This window comes from Eucyclogobius newberryi, unplaced genomic scaffold (genome assembly GCF_026437365.1).
Source record: "Eucyclogobius newberryi isolate DKJ021-1_F unplaced genomic scaffold, fEucNew1.0.hap1 SCAF_6, whole genome shotgun sequence".
NCBI lineage: Eukaryota > Metazoa > Chordata > Actinopteri > Gobiiformes > Gobiidae > Eucyclogobius > Eucyclogobius newberryi.
The window spans coordinates 24,748,065-24,766,830 of NW_027316278.1; the positions used below are offsets into that span (position 1 = coordinate 24,748,065).

Here is an 18,766-nt window from a genome sequence, read left to right on the forward strand (position 1 = left end):
ATTGTGTGAGGGCAAAGGTCGATTTTAAATGAGGATGGTACTACTTTGGATATACTAGTTCCCACATAATATACTAACGATCAATATAAGGAAGCTATTTGCCACCTATGATTAGATAAAAACACCCACCTGCTACTATTTACACATATAATTACACAAGTCTTGCATTCTGACTTGAAAAGGTAATCTACACTTAATAATAATAATAATAAATATAGCCGCAAGCGGCAATGATCGGCCCTCGCCACGCCGCCGCCACACCGCCGCCACGCCGCAAGAGGAGGGGGCGCTAACGCGCCCCAATTGTCCTTTTATCACGCCTACTGCTGAATCTGTGACGCTGTCACATGTTCTCCCCTTTGTTTTACCATCAAAAAGCAATTTTATTTTGAATTCTTGGCAAAATGTGCGGCTTTGCCGCACAGACACCGTGACTCTTTGAATGAAAATGTGGATAACTTTTGATGGTCCTGAAGATGAGTCTCACCAAATTTCAGGTTAATAGGGCTGACGCCCTGGGAGGAGTTTGTGAAAGTCTAAAGTGTAAACATGTTCTGGCCCCATTGGAATAACATGGGAGGTTTCGGTCATCGTTACGGCAACGCCATAACAATTATGACATGGGTCTCATTGACTTTTTTGATGGGGATGCTAAAATTGAGTTGTGTGTCAAATTTCATATAATTTCGCAAAACTAAACATTTAACCTCCATATAAAATCTGTAGGGGGCGCTGTGGCGCCAAATGAATTTATTTCACTTCAAGTAGGTTTAGGGCAAAGAGTTTAACAACTGATTCTAATTTGACGCAATTCGGACTTTATCTGCGCAAACGGCAGAAATTTTAAATATGGGAGATTTCTGAAATTTTAGTTACAGTTTGCGGCTTCGCCGCACAGAGACCGTGAGAGGTATCAATGTAATTTGGATAACTTTTGATGTCCCACTCCTCAGTAGCATTTTCACCAAATTTCAGCTTTTTAGGGCCAACGCCCTGGGAGGAGTTCGTAAAAGTACGACGTTTGGAAAAACTCCGAAGTCATGTTTAGCCATTTTTGAAGCAATATGGCCGACATTTGGTTCGGGGGACGGCGTTGCCGTAATAATATTTTTTACTTCTCTTGTCACCATCTACCTCTGCGCCAAATTTCATGATTCTACGATCAGATTTTTTTTGGGTCATTTCCCATCTCTCAATGCATTTTTGGTACATTTGGTGGCGCTGACGCGCCAATTTTTTTTATTTTAGAAAAGGGAAATAGCCAGAATGTAGAGAGGCACGATTTTTAGAGGTGTGCAAATTTTTGTGACTTTTCGTCAATGTTCACTGGGTGAAAAATAGGGGGGTTGGTCCCGAGAAGAAGAAGAAAGAAAGAAAGAAAGAAAGAAAGAATAATATTCCGATGCGAAAACAATGTTTCCCATTTTTCAAATATCATAAACTATACATTTTCGGAAAGCGCTCGCGCTTTCCTACCTCATGGTGTGGGTCCCTGGTCACTGACGGGTACTTTCGATAATTTTGAGTGGGCTCCGCCCACTTTGTGTTTTTGGCCCTCTATACAGTAATAATGTTCAATTTTTGCATTACATGCTTATATGCACGGAACATGCAAGAGATGGGGAACGTATTCGTGAGCTACTTAGCGCAAATGAGTGCTTTATATGGGGATGACGACCGCTTCGCGGTCGTCATCCCAATGTAAAGTGCTCGTTTAGTGCGAACTTTTGCACGGGCTTCGCCCGTTTACAACGGTAATGTTCCATTTTCCTACAACTAATTAGTATGCACGGGGCGTGCATGAGTGGAGGAGTGCGTTAGTGAGTGTTTGGAAGTGGGCGAGCGCTTCGCGCTCGATTTCGTGCGCACTACGTGCGCACTTTCGCAGCCGTGCTTCGCACGGCCTTACGAGATTAATAGGCCTCTCGCCAGCTTGTGGCGCTCGGGCCTAATAATAACTTTTATTTTTAGGAAGTATTGACATTTCTGGTTTGATGGACTCACAGTTTATTGTCCCTCAGTGTCCTTGCAGGGACTGAAAAATGACTTATTATACATTTATTTTTGTTGTTGTCACATTATAAAATCGTTTTTGAGTGGATAATTGCCAACAGCAGAGAATGGTGCTTACTTCCAAAATGAGGCCATTTCTCCACACAGGCAATGCAGTGATTTGCATGTGCTCTGACACTGTCCCGACAGAGAGGTTTACGATGCGAGCTCCAGCCGAGGCGCTGTGGTCACTGACTCAAGTGCAATCTTTGTTCAGTCACATCGAGAGGAAAAATACTAAAACTACATTCTGAAAGAGCTGTTAAACCTGCATAATGTCACTTTTTCCGGTGGAGGCTTCGCTACAGGCTTTTCCCCCATGATTACCTGGAATGCTCCATAAAGGAAGGATCTGTGAAGATAAGTTTGATGCCGAACTGTGAAATTTTCCAGGCAATGCACAAAATATTTAACAAATCCATTTGGTAAATGTAGATTTAGGAGAACAATGACTTAATACGTTCACAAATCTTCTTCTGGTCCTCCGAGAAGGGTCAGGGTCATGTAGAGTGGAGTTCCACAAGCTTCACATTCGGTTTGGTTTATTATCGACCTCTAACTCAAACCCTAACCTTACCCACCTAAACCATTTGATCAAAGACTCTTTTAATAAATGTAATGTTGTCAATAACTCCCACACAATGTCTTAATACAGATCTTTGTAATTCATCTGTAGTTTTTGCATCTGTTTTGTATATTCTGAACAATAGAATGTCAATATTTTCAATATTTTGCATAATCTCGTCACCTGTTTTTCTCTATGAGGGTGTTATTGTTGTATTGTTTAAATTGTTCCACAGCATGACATTAGACAGATAAGTTCGAGGTTCTCTCTCACTCATTTAGATGAGGTGAAAGTTGACAAAACACATCACAATAATTTACTTGACTTTTATTGACAATATTTTTTTCTCTTCTGGACAGTAGAACAAACCCAAATGTAGCACAAAAAACACAAACTTTATAACAAGGCCTGCAAAGTTGAAGTCAATGACATTCAGTTCTCTTTTTTTTTTTTCCAACAGCAGAAACTAAATAATTTCTTGAAGGGTAGAAAAACGTCTTTAGAAACTTTGTCCTGTACAATATACAAATGCAGTTGATGCTTTATAAGCTCAAGTGATGGGTGAGCAGTTCTCGAAGGATGCAGTAGTGCTCCATGAGGTCTTGAAGTGTTGGAGGAGATGACTTTATGTGAGGATGTGAATTTAAATCAAAGCCGGCGACCTGGAGAGAACGAGCATTATGGGCTGTGACTGCGGCGATGCGTTCAGAGACATGATGAAATAAAAAAAAAAGTTTACAGAGACAAAGCCTTGAACGACTCAAAATATATGACTGGATTAAACACGAGGAAGAAAGTGTAAAAAGAACCGCATCACAAAGAGATGCTTTACACAATGATCGCTTCGGGGAGAAAAACTATTTGCGAAAACACTTTCCATTTCATTCACACCTCCAAACTTAGACTTAAATAGACATGTGGAAAAACAGTTACTACAGTCAGTTAAATGCATAACTAGCTTCGTATAGATAAGAAATGACAATACATCAGATTTCAGGAAACAAGATTGTTGTCAAAATTTTGTATAATTGTAGAAATGTTGTGTACCTTGTCCAATATTTGAGTACAGGCCCCATTCTTTTTTCTTTTCTTTTTTTTAATATATTTGAAAAACGATTTCAATTTCAATCATGTCAAGATTCTGTCTGTTCGAAGGAAACCTCAAAAATGTTTCCTCTCAATTCATAATAGATGCACAAAATACATACAGCATTTCCTGGTTAGTTGTGTTTTTCCCCTTTTAAATTCAAATTCAAATAAATGTTTTTCAACTGCTAACCATCATCCTCATCATCATCCTCATCATCATCATCCTCATCATCCTCATCATCATCATCCTCATCATCCTCATCATCATCATCATCCTCATCATCCTCATCATCATCATCATCCTCATCATCATCATCCTCATCATCATCCTCATCCTCATCATCCTCATCATCCTCATCCTCATCATCATCCTCATCATCCTCATCATCATCATCCTCATCCTCATCCTCATCATCATCCTCATCCTCATCATCCTCATCATCATCATCATCATCATCATCATCATCATCATCCTCATCCTCATCCTCATCCTCCTCATCCTCATCCTCATCCTCATCCTCATCCTCATCATCATCATCCTCATCATCCTCATCATCATCCTCATCATCATCCTCATCATCATCCTCATCATCATCCTCATCATCATCATCATCATCATCATCCTCATCCTCATCATCATCATCATCATCATCATCATCATCATCATCATCCTCATCATCCTCATCATCATCATCATCATCATCATCATCCTCATCCTCATCATCATCATCCTCATCATCATCCTCATCCTCATCCTCATCATCATCATCCTCATCATCATCATCATCATCATCATCATCATCATCCTCATCATCATCATCATCATCATCATCATCATCATCATCATCCTCATCATCATCCTCATCCTCATCATCCTCATCATCCTCCTCATTATCATCATCATCATCATCATCATCCTCATCCTCATCATCCTCATCATCTTCCTCATCATCTTCCTCATCATCATCCTCATCATCTTCCTCATCATCATCCTCATCATCATCCTCATCATCATCCTCATCATCATCCTCATCATCATCCTCATCATCCTCATCCTCATCATCATCCTCATCCTCATCCTCATCATCATCCTCATCATCCTCATCATCATCCTCATCCTCATCATCATCATCATCCTCATCCTCATCCTCATCCTCATCCTCATCATCATCCTCATCATCATCATCATCCTCATCATCATCATCATCCTCATCATCATTATCATCATCATATAATTGTGTTTCAGGTTTTTAGCACTGCCCTATTTGTTCTGTGTAATTACTCAAAAATATGTTCGTATTGTAATTACTGAGCTACAATCCATGTCATTTATTTCATGTTTCAATAAACAATGTCTTTTCCCCCGATTGGAATGCAGTATCAGTCCTGTCTTCCACTCAGCAGTCTGTTACACTCGTGTGCTTTGTTTGAATGACACAGATAGCATCAGTTCGCCTTTTGAACCATGAAGCAAACAAGAAAACAATTACTGGAAAAAAATTATAATCATGAAACACAATGAGAAGCCCTCTCTGTGCGCTCCCGGGTGTAACAGTCACTTTGTGCACTTTGTGAAGGGACTTTTAAAGCTTTTGCAGCCATGTCTAGAACATGCAGACCACTTCTTATGAACCCATTGTCTCTGGTTTGGTTCTGGTTTGATCCCAGTTTAGTCCTGACTTAGTTTTGTCCTGTTCTAGTCCTGGTTTAGTCATGGTCTAATCCAAATTTAGTTGCGTGTTTAGCGTCCCCTGGCCCGCGATGAAAGGTGGAAATATCTCAAGTTGAACAGCTCATTGGGGAGTCCACAGCTGTCTCTCACACTGTATGCGCGATGTTTTTGTCTTCTATTTGATGTCGTCCCACTGTGTTTGATCTCAACAGGCTCTTATTATACGAGTGCATGTAGGAAGGTTAAGAGGAGAGGCAGAGAATAGGGACCTAACAGGAGGTTGTGCTCCACCCACACGCTTGTATTATCGGTAACCGCCATTGTCCCAAATGTCTCGGATGTTTTTGAAAAAGCACAGGTTTTCATTTGACACTATGAAAACTGTTGAAGCTAAACATGGCAGCAGTTTATTCTGTACTTTTTATACATTTCAATGACGTGTGTTGGTTTCTCTCTCGCTGTAAAAGTCTTTGTTTTTTAATTAATTTTAGTCTTCAACCTTGTTACAACAGTACTTCCTCATCATTAGTTTACGCAAAGTGTATTTTGATTGGCATTTTTGAGTAGTCCTGTTTTTTCCTGCAACTGAGGCTAAAAAAATTACTGTTTTCACCCACCCCCTATCCTAGTTTTAAAGTATCACATAGCCACTTTTCAAAAAGCAAATGTAAAAGTAGATGTAAATGTAAAAGTAAATGTAAAAGTAAATGCGCTGGTTTGTACAGTGGATGAGGAAGAGGCGGGGCTTATCAGTTCTCCAGTTTTGAACAGAAGTCAATGAACCTGTTTCTATTACTAAGCAGGTTCAGCTCAATTCAATATTGCGGTTTACATTAAACAAAATGTAAGATTCTGATTTACTTATCTTATAGTTCAGTAGTAAATAACTTAAAAAATGTAGAATATATGTAGAAATATGTAGAATAGTTTGTAATTGTAGTTTGAATTGCCCCAAAGCAGATGCTTCCGTTTGACGAATGAAAGACAAAAATGACAGTGGCCAGTTATTGTTGTTGATTATGAAGCTTTTTCTGATTTGATTTGGTTTGTATTATTACTATTTATTTATATTAAGGGAGACATATTATGCTTTTTTCCCTTGTACTTTGTAATAAGTCTAAACATGTGTCGACCAGTATTCTACTATACGCTTCTATTTTGTACAACTACAAAACTATCCAAAATAACTCAGTAATAGAAATGGGCCCATTGACTTCCTGTTAAAAATGCAGAAGTGATAAGCGCCGTCTTTACATAGTGACATTTCATCATAGCGAGCAGGGAATTTTAATGTACATGTTTTTATTTTTGAAAACATTCCTGAACCTTACGTGTAGAACCAGGAGTCTAATTATTACAGAATTACAGAATCAAAATACTTGGTTGATATAGCAAAATAGGTTTTGTTTAAGAGTTTCGTGCCAGGCCTGAAACTAGTTAATCTATTCTAATCCGTTGCTGTGTTACTGTTACAATAACAAGGAAATTAGCAGTTGACCGGTAACCTGAGTCATTTGTACAAAGAAGAGGAAATAAAAACAAAAAATCTTTAGACAGTGTATCATGGTACGATTATGTTCTGTGCCAAAAGAGAACAATGGGCTTTGTGCAGGTTATAGTTTCACTGTGGTGGCAGTGGCTCAGGGGTGAGAGCGTTCAGCCACCACCTGAAAGATTCGGGCAAGTGAAACTTCACCCACCTTTCTTGTATGAACGGGTGGAGGACTAAACTCTGTACATTCATGGAGACTTACCGCGTCCTGTCCCTGTTTAATATCAGATCAACAACATGACTTAAAGTTCAAATATGTGTTAAAATAGGTTAAGGTTAAGTTAAGTTAAGTTTGGATCATGGAAACTCAATATATGTGCTGGCATAATATGTATAAGAGTGAGAAACTGTTATGGCGCAGACTTTTTTCAGTGTGTCGACCCCTGGGCAGTCATGGTTACAGAAGTAGCGTACCGTCAATGAGCTTGGTTGTAAAGTATTATATATATTTGAGTGTTTGGAAAAGCTCCAGTTGAGTCTAATACATTCAAATGATCTTATTTATGTGAGCAGACATTATGTAAGGGCTCTATTTAGTGTGAGGCTGAGGTAGATAACAGGTTTTTAGATTATTTCAATGTTTGCATTCATTATTTTTGGGGAAAATAATTTGATAACAGTGTTTTAGAAATATTACTTTGTCTACAATTAGAGTAACTTCATACAATAAAAAATGTAGCCTGTATCACAGTACATTTAGATGACTTACTTCATATTGCCATTGGGGCTACCTCTCATTTTCTCATGTCATTTTCTCATGTCATTTCTTGGTCTGCTCTTTCTGTTTTATTTTCCACACCCAGCCTCAAATGTCAATGTGTGTCTCTGAGCCAAACATGCAGGGCCTTAATTGTCTTAATTGCTGAAGAGGTCAAGAGTGACATTGTTACCTTCAGCTCTTATTATACAGAGTGTGTTAGATAACTCTGACAGATAAAAAACAAAAGCCATTAATGTGGAAGTAAATGTGTGTCTAGTTTTGATTAACCAACTGTGGCTTTTATTGCATAGCATATAGGGGACGAGTCTGTTGGGAGCTAATTTGCTGTAGAAAAAGTACAATCGGCTTTGATTGGACTCTATAAAAAGTGGTCGTCAGCTCTTGTGTGGCTTTCAACATTAATTTAGCTCTTCCTCCCTCGCTGCCCAGGGCTTCATTTATCAGTCGGGACAAAAGCTGCGTGTTAATTTCTAAGTTAGCAGACCATGTAATAGAATCAATTAAGAGCGATCATTTCGGGGGGGGGGCTTGATTGTGTCCACCTGCGAAGGGTCCCGCTTTGCCTTATTTCACACAGGAGACATTTGGAAGTTGAGCAAAGTTGGATAGGACAAAACAGCACTTTTCATCCAAACTTTTACAAACATCCAGTGTGCTTACATCCACAGGAAAATAATATGTCAAAACTTGATGGTGTGGGGTACCTTAATCGAGGCACTTGACCGTGGCAGTGTGCAGATGCAGGGCCGGCAGGTGTGCACCGCAGCCAGTGAACCTTTGGCACGGCAATACAGGGAAACAGAAGGGACAAACTACTGAGAGCGCCCGTTTCAACACAGAGGACATAGTCAACACTTCTCACTGAGAAAATGTTTTTAACTTTTTCACATACTGCACATGTTTCACATCTGCAATGTTTCTGAGCTATATTTTAGCCAAAAAGCCAAATAATATCTGGTAAATTGATAACAAATGTGATTGCTTAGTTGTCTTAATGCAAAAATAATAATACATTAAATGGAATTATATATTTTAAAGAAAATACAAATGCAAAATCTATTATCCAAATACACATTTGATGTAATCAGTGTTGTTATCTATGTAGTGCATGTTGCTTTAAGACTATATTCAAACGTATTTTATTTGAGATGTGTTTTCATCAGAATACATGGTACTGTTAAATTAACCTGGTAAATAAAATATTGCAATGAAAAAAAATTAAATAATATAGTCATAATAGTGTTTTTTATCATTAAAATTAATTAATCCAATACAATGTTTGGAAATGAAAGCATAGTGAGGTCACATGTCCTCTGTCTTCTTCTGTTCACTAATATTCTCCTAATGGTACCAGGTTTTACAATCTCTCTGAAGCCAAAGCTTTAATGACTGAATTTAGAATTTATGATGTTGATGGCCAACCCTGATTAGACCCTTTGTAGGGTAACTGCACCTGATCTAATCATTCTGCATCCATGGTGCATGTCAAAGGCCAGTACAGTTACATCAATACATATAGCAAACATATACAGTATATATAGGTCCAGTGTGTTTCTTCATTTGGCTTACAATATATTGTGGGTAAAGCTTCTACATGGAACATTAAAGTTAGTTTTCAAATAATTGTTGTTGCTCAGGAGTGATCAAGCAAAGCAAACATTGTTCAATAACCATAATTACAAACCCGTTTTTAAAGAAGCCTTAGCCGTGCATGGCCATTGGGCATTAAAGGTGTTTTTTATCAATAATGCTGTAAAAGAAACAGATAAACTGGTTTATGTGCTAAAGAAAAATGATATCAACAAAACCAAGCCGGAGCAATAAAATAGTGATGTGATAATCTATTGCAACATGTTCCAACAAGAAGCTTTACTGGTGTGTCCACACTTGTATGATAACTTTATTTATACACGTGTACATTATAAATGTGCTAGCCAAACCGGTAATGTCTGGGTTTTCCAGAAAACCACGTAACAAAGTCCGGTCGGTTATTTCATAGCGCTCACTTCAAAGCAGACCACATAAGTTTGAACACACCCTGAGAGGTCATACTTCCCCAAACCTTTACACTGTGACACATTTGTATTAGAATAAACATTGTGCAACTTTGTAGTTAAAACATTTTTTGCTGATGCAGAAATTGCTGTGTTTTCCAGGTCTGGGCTAAAACGAAATGCAGAGTGGCAAAATGCACAGTCATGGTTTTGGGGGCAAAAGCGTATTTGCAGCTGAAGGTGAGTTGCAGCATGGCATGAATGGCGCTGTAAGCATTGTTTTTTGGGAGAAGAGGAGGAGGGCTTCAGGCATAGAGCGGAGAAGAAGAAAGGCCTCTTTGATAGAGCATCTGCAGCAAGTTTAGTCTCAAAAATGTACAAATCCTAAAGCGCTAAAGGGTCCGACCAGGCATTTTGCGGATTTTAGGGGTGAGCAAGGAGGGGCGGGGGGGTAGCAAGGCAGGACAGGAGAAGAGAACGTGGATGGAGCACATGTGAGCAGAGCTGTGGACGCGAGGAACTTCATTGGTGCTTCTGTTACAGCCTAGAGCAGAGAATGGAGAGAACGGGAGAGAAGGAGAGAGAGAGCAAGAGAGGGAGGGAGAACAGAGACAATGTTAACCACTGATGCCATCACACACAAAAAGGCAGGAGACAGGTTGCGGTTGACAAACAAGCAACACATGGAATCTACTACTAAATGAAATCTACTCAGGTCAGGGTTATGCAAACATTTAATTTCCCTATTTAAAGTTGTGAGTTTGGTTGGTGAAGTGCTTTGTGAGTCGTTTGTTCTGGGAAGAGGCTGGGCGAAGGATGCACAGGTGCAGCCTTTGTGAACTAGAGTGTGGGGAAGTTAATCATTTGGAACGCCACTTGATCAGTCACTAATGAGGCGGGCCACTCCGAACAGGTCTGGCCAGTCATACACGCCCCCTGCAGATGGAAAATCCCCAAAAGTGTTTACTTTCATATTGTGTGACTTGAGTATTCTTGGTATTAAAGGTGCATTATGTATACTCTCTGGTCCAACACCTGCTTTAGTTAGTTGTCTCGTCAAGTTATTCTTTATTTTGTTCACTGAAAGTTATTAAATCTAATCCAATGAAGTTTTAAATGACTGAAGGCTTCTCCTTCACTCCCCATGTCAGCCACATTGTCAAGACCTCATACTTCCACCTCCGCCGCATCGCCAAAATCCGACACTGCCTCACCCTCCCCGCTGCTGAATCCCTCATCCACGCCTTCATCTCCTCCCGCCTTGACTACTGCAACTCCCTCCTCACTGGCATCTCCTCCCGTTCCCTCCATAGACTCCAAATGGTCCAAAACTCCGCTGCCCGCCTCCTCACCCACACCCGGTCCCGATAAACTTTAAAATACTCCTCCTCACCTTCAAAGCTCTTCACCACCTTGCCCCCCCCCTACCTGTCTGACCTCCTCATCCCCCACCGCCCCTCTCGAGCTCTCCGATCCTCCTCCTCTCTCACCCTGGCTGCACCAACATCCCGACTCAAAACTTTTGGCGACAGAGCATTCTCCCGAACAGCACCCCGACTCTGGAACTCCCTCCCCCAACCTGTCCGCCACTCTCCCTCACTCACAACATTCAAATCCCGCCTAAAAACATACCTCTTCACCCAAGCCTATGACCTCCCCTACCCCTAGCCTCCTCTACCCCATTGCCTACTCTTCTACCCCCTGTTACATCCCCATCTTTTTCTCTCTACTTCTTCTGTCTTGTTCATTTTATCTGTATATTAATGTGTTCTGTACGTGTTGTCCCCCCTGTCTGTAAATACCCCCCCTTTTTTTTTTTTTATTATTTTTTTTTTATTATGTTCAGCGTCTTTGGGTCACTGAAAAGCGCTATATAAATAAAAGTTATTATTATTATTATTATTCTGTACTGAGAATATTTATGAATAAAGTGTATTATTGATGAAATCTGAAATATTTGTTTTCCTTTTTCAATTTACTAATGCTGCTTTCTTTGTTATAAAAGGTCTGTATAGTCCAGGCATCGATTATGATTATCAAAATATGACTACGGTTATTCTTCTTTTATTAAATCATTTTTTTAGGATTTTTCTTCTTTAAAAAAAACAAAACCGTTTATAGTGTAAAAAAATGCACTGTGACAGGGATTAGTCATACGCTATTCTTACCAGACTACTGTTATTTTTTATAGTTGACTCACAATCAACGATTGGAACGATTAATCGTTGCAGTCCTACTGTTACGTTGAAAAGTGCATTGTTTTTTATCTGACCACACAAACACACCAATCTGTAAGGGACTGCACTCTATGCACTTTCCAAATGGAATTAATTTGAAGATAATACAAGATTATATAGTTGCATTCTTCCCCAAAACTCAGATTGAGGCCAAGTACAATAAGTGAGTGAGCTTAGCAACAGCGGGCTGTGCATGAAGTGCCAGATGGGCCAGCACCGGGGCCTGCTGCAGGGGAGAGCCGGGTCACATCCACCATCCCTGCTCATTACGTAACACTTATTTTTGGCCACTATAGTTCAAACCAATGTGGCTTTTAACGAGTGCATGACGCGTCACACGGTCAACAACTGTCAGCCTCTTGATGTTAAATAACCAGGCTTGTTGGTTTAATAGAAGGTCAAAATTATGATGATTTAAACGGGTTAATTTCCGCAAGAGTTGCCTCAGATTGTCACTTTTCTGGTGAAGACCCTGGCACATGCAAAGTTACTTTTAATGGCGGGCGAAACATGCATTTCTCAGAAAGAAAATAATAAAGATAATTCAAATAATTGAATTTAAAAATGTGTAATTTATTTCTTTGTTCTTTTTGCTCTTCTTTAAATGAAATGGTTATGGTTGCTTTGACGGTAGATATTTCCTTTAGTGTGGGTGAACTGAAGCCTTGTGGTGTGGTCTTGGTGAGGGATCTCGTGTAAGATACTTAACAAGAAATGCACTGAAGCCTGTCAGGTTGGTACACCACTCAGTTCGACAATCCTGCTCGGCTGGTCTCCGGGTTTGGTCATATTGGGTGAATGTGGATTTTTTTTACACCTCACTGACTGGAGGTGAAAAAAGGAGAGAAAAAGCCTTAGTGCAGGTGGTTCAAGCTCTTATCTATCTATTCATTTGTCTGTCCATCTATCGCCTGCTCTGCCCTCAATAACCAGGCCTCCCATGTCCAGGCAGTGAGTCACAGGTCAAACAGTCTGCGGAAGTCTGTGCAAACATATAAAGAGCACACACTGGTGCTCATTCTCCATTCTTTCACATCCGAAATAGACTGTGGATTGGAATACCGAGGCATACTATATATCTAAATATATATCAGCTGCTTTGGTATTTGGTATAGCCTTTTTCTGGTACTTATGGTCACATTTCAAATGATAATAATTTGACGTTTAGTTCACTGTAAACTGCAATGTTTTGTGCTTTGTCCTTGTTTGTCTCATTGACTCCCAATATGTTAGTAACTTATTGGATGTGTAAAAGAAAATGGACAGTCTATACTTAATACTATAGTCTATAGTCTATACTTAATAATATACTAATAAAAAAAAAGTATTATATGTTGTCCCATACATTTTTGTAAGTCAATTATCTAATTTAGCGTTGTATGACCAGCCACTCATCTTACCACACAAAAAATAACCAATTTGTACAAATATACAAAAGCGTGTCAGCTGGTAAAAGGCAGTATCACATTCAGAGGCCTCTGAAGAACCTGTTAAACCAGCAGTGCCAACAGCCTTACAGTAAGAGAGTATTTCTGCTGGTAATTGGAAATATACTTGTTCTGCCAGTTTAGTCAAGGGCAGAGTTATTAACATCTTGCCCATTCTTTAGCTGCCTTGCCTTGCCAATGCCTATTTGTGTCTGATCTGGGAAACTAAGCAGGATTGGGTCACGCACATTGTCTAGTATGAATGTGACGTGTAAGTGAGTGATTAGCACACTCGCTTTGCAGTCTACCCCAGGGCAGCTATGGCTTTAATAGGACCACCCAATGTAGAGTGAATGGAAAAAGCATGAAACTGTAAAGTGACGCTGAGCATCTGGAAGCGTGCTATATATTCCCATTAATAACAATAGTATAATATAATTATGTAATTGTCTTCTCAGCATTTGTGCTGGTTCATTCAGGTTTAATCTTGGCTCAGGCTTTAGCTGATACTTGTCGGAGTATATGTGTTGTCCCTAGCAGCAATTCTTTAGATTTCTCACTGACCCTGAGTGTCCCGGTGTTCTTCATGGAAACCTTTTCTGCATCTATTTTCTCTCACCATTTTTTTTTTACACTACACTGACGTTATATGTGGCTCTGGCCTTTGTAAGGTTTTACCGTGTTAGTTCTAGTATTCGAGTAGTCAAAAATAATACATTGTACTGCAATTGAAGGTTAAAAGAAATATAATTTTCAACCAAGGTAAAATACACAAAATAAATATTACAATAAAATGACATGAATGAACAGAAAACATCCAAACAGAAAAAGATTTTTTTTATTGTCATACACTTTATAAAGAATGAGTGCAAATAAACTTATACTTATCACAAGCCATGGACCAGAAGGCATCATGAAATACAAGCTTTGAAGCTACCATCAATAATAACAGGAACTAAAGAAACACAGCATCAATGCAATCAAATGGAACTGAAGAAACAAAACCAAAATCAACAAAAACACAACACAATTACATTCAAAATAAACCACAAGCATTTCACTGCAAAACTACAATGTTTTTATTTACACTTGGCACTAACCTAGATCTTTGACATCCAGCTCATGTCACAAGTCTATTTAAATGCTAACTTTTTTGTCATTACAAGTAGAGTCTATAAATATACCAAAACAATCATTCTCTCTAACAAAGCTGTTGAAAGTTTGCAAAGCTAAATACAGCGTAGACAAGTAAGACCAAACTGCAGATAATTGTACCAGTTTTTCTCAATGTATATATTTTAGATAGTCCATCTCATGCATGTGTGTTGTAAACAGTACAAATATAAATCCACTTAAAGCTTTTGAGTCCCAGCAGCACTAGGTTGCAATCTAATTTGACAATTTGATGATGTTGTAATTTGAGTTGGAGCAGGGGCTAACTGTATATAACTCTAACTATAAAGATTCACTGTTTTTGAAAGGAATATCCAACACTTATGATCCATACATTTTGAAAATTATGATTATATGTTGCGGATTTGCTCCACAAACTCTCCACATTAATATCATCAACAATCCCACAGTTGGAGTTGAATAATGGCACCACTTTCTGAAGCTATTGTGAAAGAATAATTTGACTTTTGTTCACATATTCAGACATAAAAGTTGCTCAACTTTTTGTTTCATGTGGATACGCCCTGCAATTAAAATATGAATCATAAACCAGGTCAACAAATCTACAATCGGACAAGTAAACATCTACTAAATAAATCTAATCTCCAGCGCAATTTTAAATGATAGAAATTCTAGCTAGCTGTAATTTCCCGTGAACACAACCTATTCCAAAAACACAGACTTTGAAAATCAGCAGCAGATTATTTGTATGCATTTCCCCACATTGTGAATATGGCAGGGTGGAGATGGCTATTCACCATGATTGGATTGTCATTATCGGATGAATGTGGCTGGGAAGGATCAGAAGCAGTATACAGCGCGAGTAGAGTGATGCCAAAGCTTTCACTCCACGTGGATATAAGCCAGGTCCTCTAAAACATATTGAGGAGGTATTAAGATGGAAATCAGATACATAAAATGGCCTGGAGTGCTCTTCAGCATCCTGATATATTTGAGTGATATGTGAGCATGAGCGTGGATTCATGCTGTAAAAGTCGGTTCAACCATTTGTTTTTACATATATATATATATTTATTATGTTTTATTGTGAGCCATTAAAACAGTGGTTACGTTTAAATCAGTCTTTTTTTTCCAAGAACATATGTCTGTAAGTATGTGAAAACGAATAATTTGGGAGAATGTTGACCTCCAATCTTCCCATGAGACCCCATTGGGCGTAGTAAAAAAAATACAAATAAAATGAATGTCTACTGAGCAATACATTCAATATATAATTTTTGTTTTGTTTTGAATATAATGTGTAAGCCCTCAGTCGGTCCATTTGTGTGTGTGTGTGTGTGTGTGTGTTTTCTTGTTTTCTTGAGTGAATAAGTTGTGGTACAGCTCTGATAAAGGACTGACTTAAATATCTGAAACTAACACACCATATGAACATAAATTGCACCAAAACTAACTAACTAAGTAACAAAAACAATATGCATGAGCTAATGGGAGGTGCAGTGTGTTTATTGTTATGCAATATGCTCAGATTTATGAAAACTTAGCCAATTATCCGTGAAATTAACTCCAACCCTGCTTTAAATGGCCATACTAAAAGTTATAAACATAATTTCCTGTGTGCTTTTGTCTTAGGTAGTGGCATTCTTTAGATATAATATGGCCGTGCAATTTTTTCACTAACACTTTACTTTAAAAAAGCCATTATCTACACAAAGGTATTCAAGTAATTTCTCCCTAGGCAGTCAGGACCTATTTCCCACATCATATAATACAATTTCTAATAAGCTATAATTTTGGTGCTCAAGACTCCAAATGAAAATGTATGAAATTATAGTTAAAAATATCAAAGCCTTAATGTGCTGGCTCTGTATGGTTTAGCTATAGAAAGTCAAGTAATTTAGATATATTTCGATATTTCAGGGCTCAGTGATTTTTGAAAGGTAATTGGTTCTGCACCAATTGCATGGGATTCATTTCAAGTGTCAGCGGTTTTCACAGAGCAGCGTGGAGCGAGGAGCAACGGCCTTTTCCTAAACAACATCACAGTCTAAATGCTTTACAGACATTAAGTTATATCATATTTAGGAACGCACCTCCCACCAGGAACCAACGCAAGCAGGGACGCTGGCTTCTTCACATTCACATGGTGCAATGTCAAAACAAAGACATACTATGGTAAATAAAGCTTTTCAAACAAGGTGCAAACATACACACATGAAGTCATCGACAGAATGGACTACAAAGTTGACAGGAAATGACATGGCATGGCAATGTTATGAAAACATACGTATAATAAGTGTTATGTACAACAATTACATTCATTCAGAGCAAAAGGAAACAAAAAACATGGAATAGACACTTGTTCTTGAAACAAATTTGTCAAAAATTACAAATAAGATACATCCAGGAAATAAATGCAGTAAATTAAAACTCCATGACAGGAACAAGTCAATTGACGACAAAAAAAAGTAAAGGAAAAATAATTACAACATGGTTTGAACCAAAATATGAGTCCAATCTGTTTTGAGAAGCCGGACAGTCCCTTTGTCACACACATGCCACATCCAAAGAACACACTCGGGCAGTTTTCGTCACTGGGCTGGCTTTAGGATTTAGTGCAGTGTTTAAGGTGGTGGTTTTATCGGACAAGGGTTATGAAAGCGTTTTATATGTACTTGTTGATTATTTTGCGGTTTTGTGTCCTAAACTCATTTGACATACTCAGCTGACTTCCAGAAGTGCCCCGGATGCGAAAGGCGGCGGTTCCGTTTTGGCAACTTTTCCAGTAAATCCACCAGTTTGGAGAAGCTTGGCCTCTCCTCCGGCTGGTACGCCCAGCACAGCAGCAGGATGTCCTACAAGGAGAGACAGGAAATAGTACATGACTAATTATGCTTTTTTCACATTCAAAGATCATTTTTTACATTTGCGGGATGTATGGAATGGAAATATTGATCTAATTTATTGAACTGATACTCTGCCACTTCATGGCGGTCTTGCAGAATAGCATTGAAAAATGGCTACACCACATATTTAACCCAACATGTATGAGCCGGAGTATTAATTTACACCTGAGTAAAGAGCTGAGGGCAAAAATAGAGCATATACTCAAGTGTCAATTTCTGAACACTCAAGCCTCAAATGCTGGAAATTGATGAGTAAAGTTGGGGGTGAAGAGCAAGGAGGACATTTAGTAGATGCCAAAAATGTATCTCCCAACACAGGTAAGCACAGAGCATGGAATGAGTCTCAGCTGAGAATCATTTTAAATGTTTGATATGAAGTAAACGTATGCTTATACTTCTAACTAGTGCTGTTAATAGTTATGCGTAATACTATACAATGATGATACACAATACAATTATTTCAAATAAACATGATGCTAAAGACATGCTCAAACAGCTTTCTACAACGCAGCCAAAATACAGAAAATACTTCGGTAATCATGTTGAAGTAGTGACTAAAACACTTGAATTAAGACTCAAGTGATTTCTAAACATGCTCATTAGCCCAAATATTGGCTTGTGGCCTTATTCCAATCACAACTATTCAGTTTGAAAAAAAAATAAAAATCTACAAAGTATGTGTGACCAGATGAGAGCAATGTTTTCTTACAAGTATCTCTTTTCCCATTCCAGTCTGGGCGAGGTTAGGCTTCACTCCAGTGCCAATCTGCCAAATGATCACCTCAGCTGGCTGACTCTTGTAAGGCCACTCACGTGCATGTAACTCGTACCAGATGGTGCTGTGGAAACAAGAGTTATATGATCAATCTAAAGTTATTACCTTATTATTACCTTACTTCTCCATTCCAGAGCTTGAATTCAGAAGATTAAATTGATGCAGACGACTGCACCCAAAGTTATCAACTTGGTGTGGATGTTTAATTAGCATAAAGCAACTTGCCTATGCAAAAAGACAACTGTTTTTAGAACAGCCTTGGCAGGTCACGCTTCAAGAGTATAAAAATAGTTCCTTGGTCAGAGTAGGAGGAATGACAGCTTATTGTTAATGAATATGTATAAGAGCCATGGGGGTCACCTCCAGATACAAGGGCTCACAGAGCAGCTGGACACTGCACTGAAACCCTCTTCCCTTCACAAGGATGCACTGAGGATGCTCCATATGGGGCTCAGTCTGAAAATGCAATTGTGTTAGGAGTCAACAGAGCAGGGTGCACCCCCAGCACTGAACCAGTGATGAAGGCTGTGGAGGTTTTCATTGCCGGAGGTTATGTTTTAAAAGTGCATTTTTGGCATTTTGTTTTAGGACTCTGACGGTGGCTCAGTGGTAGGTGCGGTGGCCCACAAATGCAAAGTTTGA

The 18,766-nt window shown here is 38.9% G+C and overlaps 1 protein-coding gene across 3 annotated transcripts in view; it reads right to left on the reverse strand.

The window, feature by feature from the left end:
- Nucleotides 1–9,374: 9,374 nt before the first annotated feature.
- The window catches only part of ksr2 (kinase suppressor of ras 2), a 105,305-nt gene continuing 95,913 nt past the window's right edge, over nt 9,375–18,766 (reverse strand). For 2 of the 3 annotated variants that reach the window (XM_072434172.1, XM_072434170.1), the window contains 2 exons: nt 18,059–18,188; nt 15,790–17,298 (listed from right to left, as the gene is read on the reverse strand). In XM_072434172.1, the coding sequence (XP_072290273.1) occupies nt 17,152–17,298; nt 18,059–18,188 (277 nt within the window). In that variant the 3' untranslated portion in view covers nt 15,790–17,151. Of the gene's footprint in view, nt 10,190–15,789; nt 17,299–18,058; nt 18,189–18,766 lie in introns of those variants that run through there. The other variant, XM_072434171.1, reaches the window with a different exon arrangement.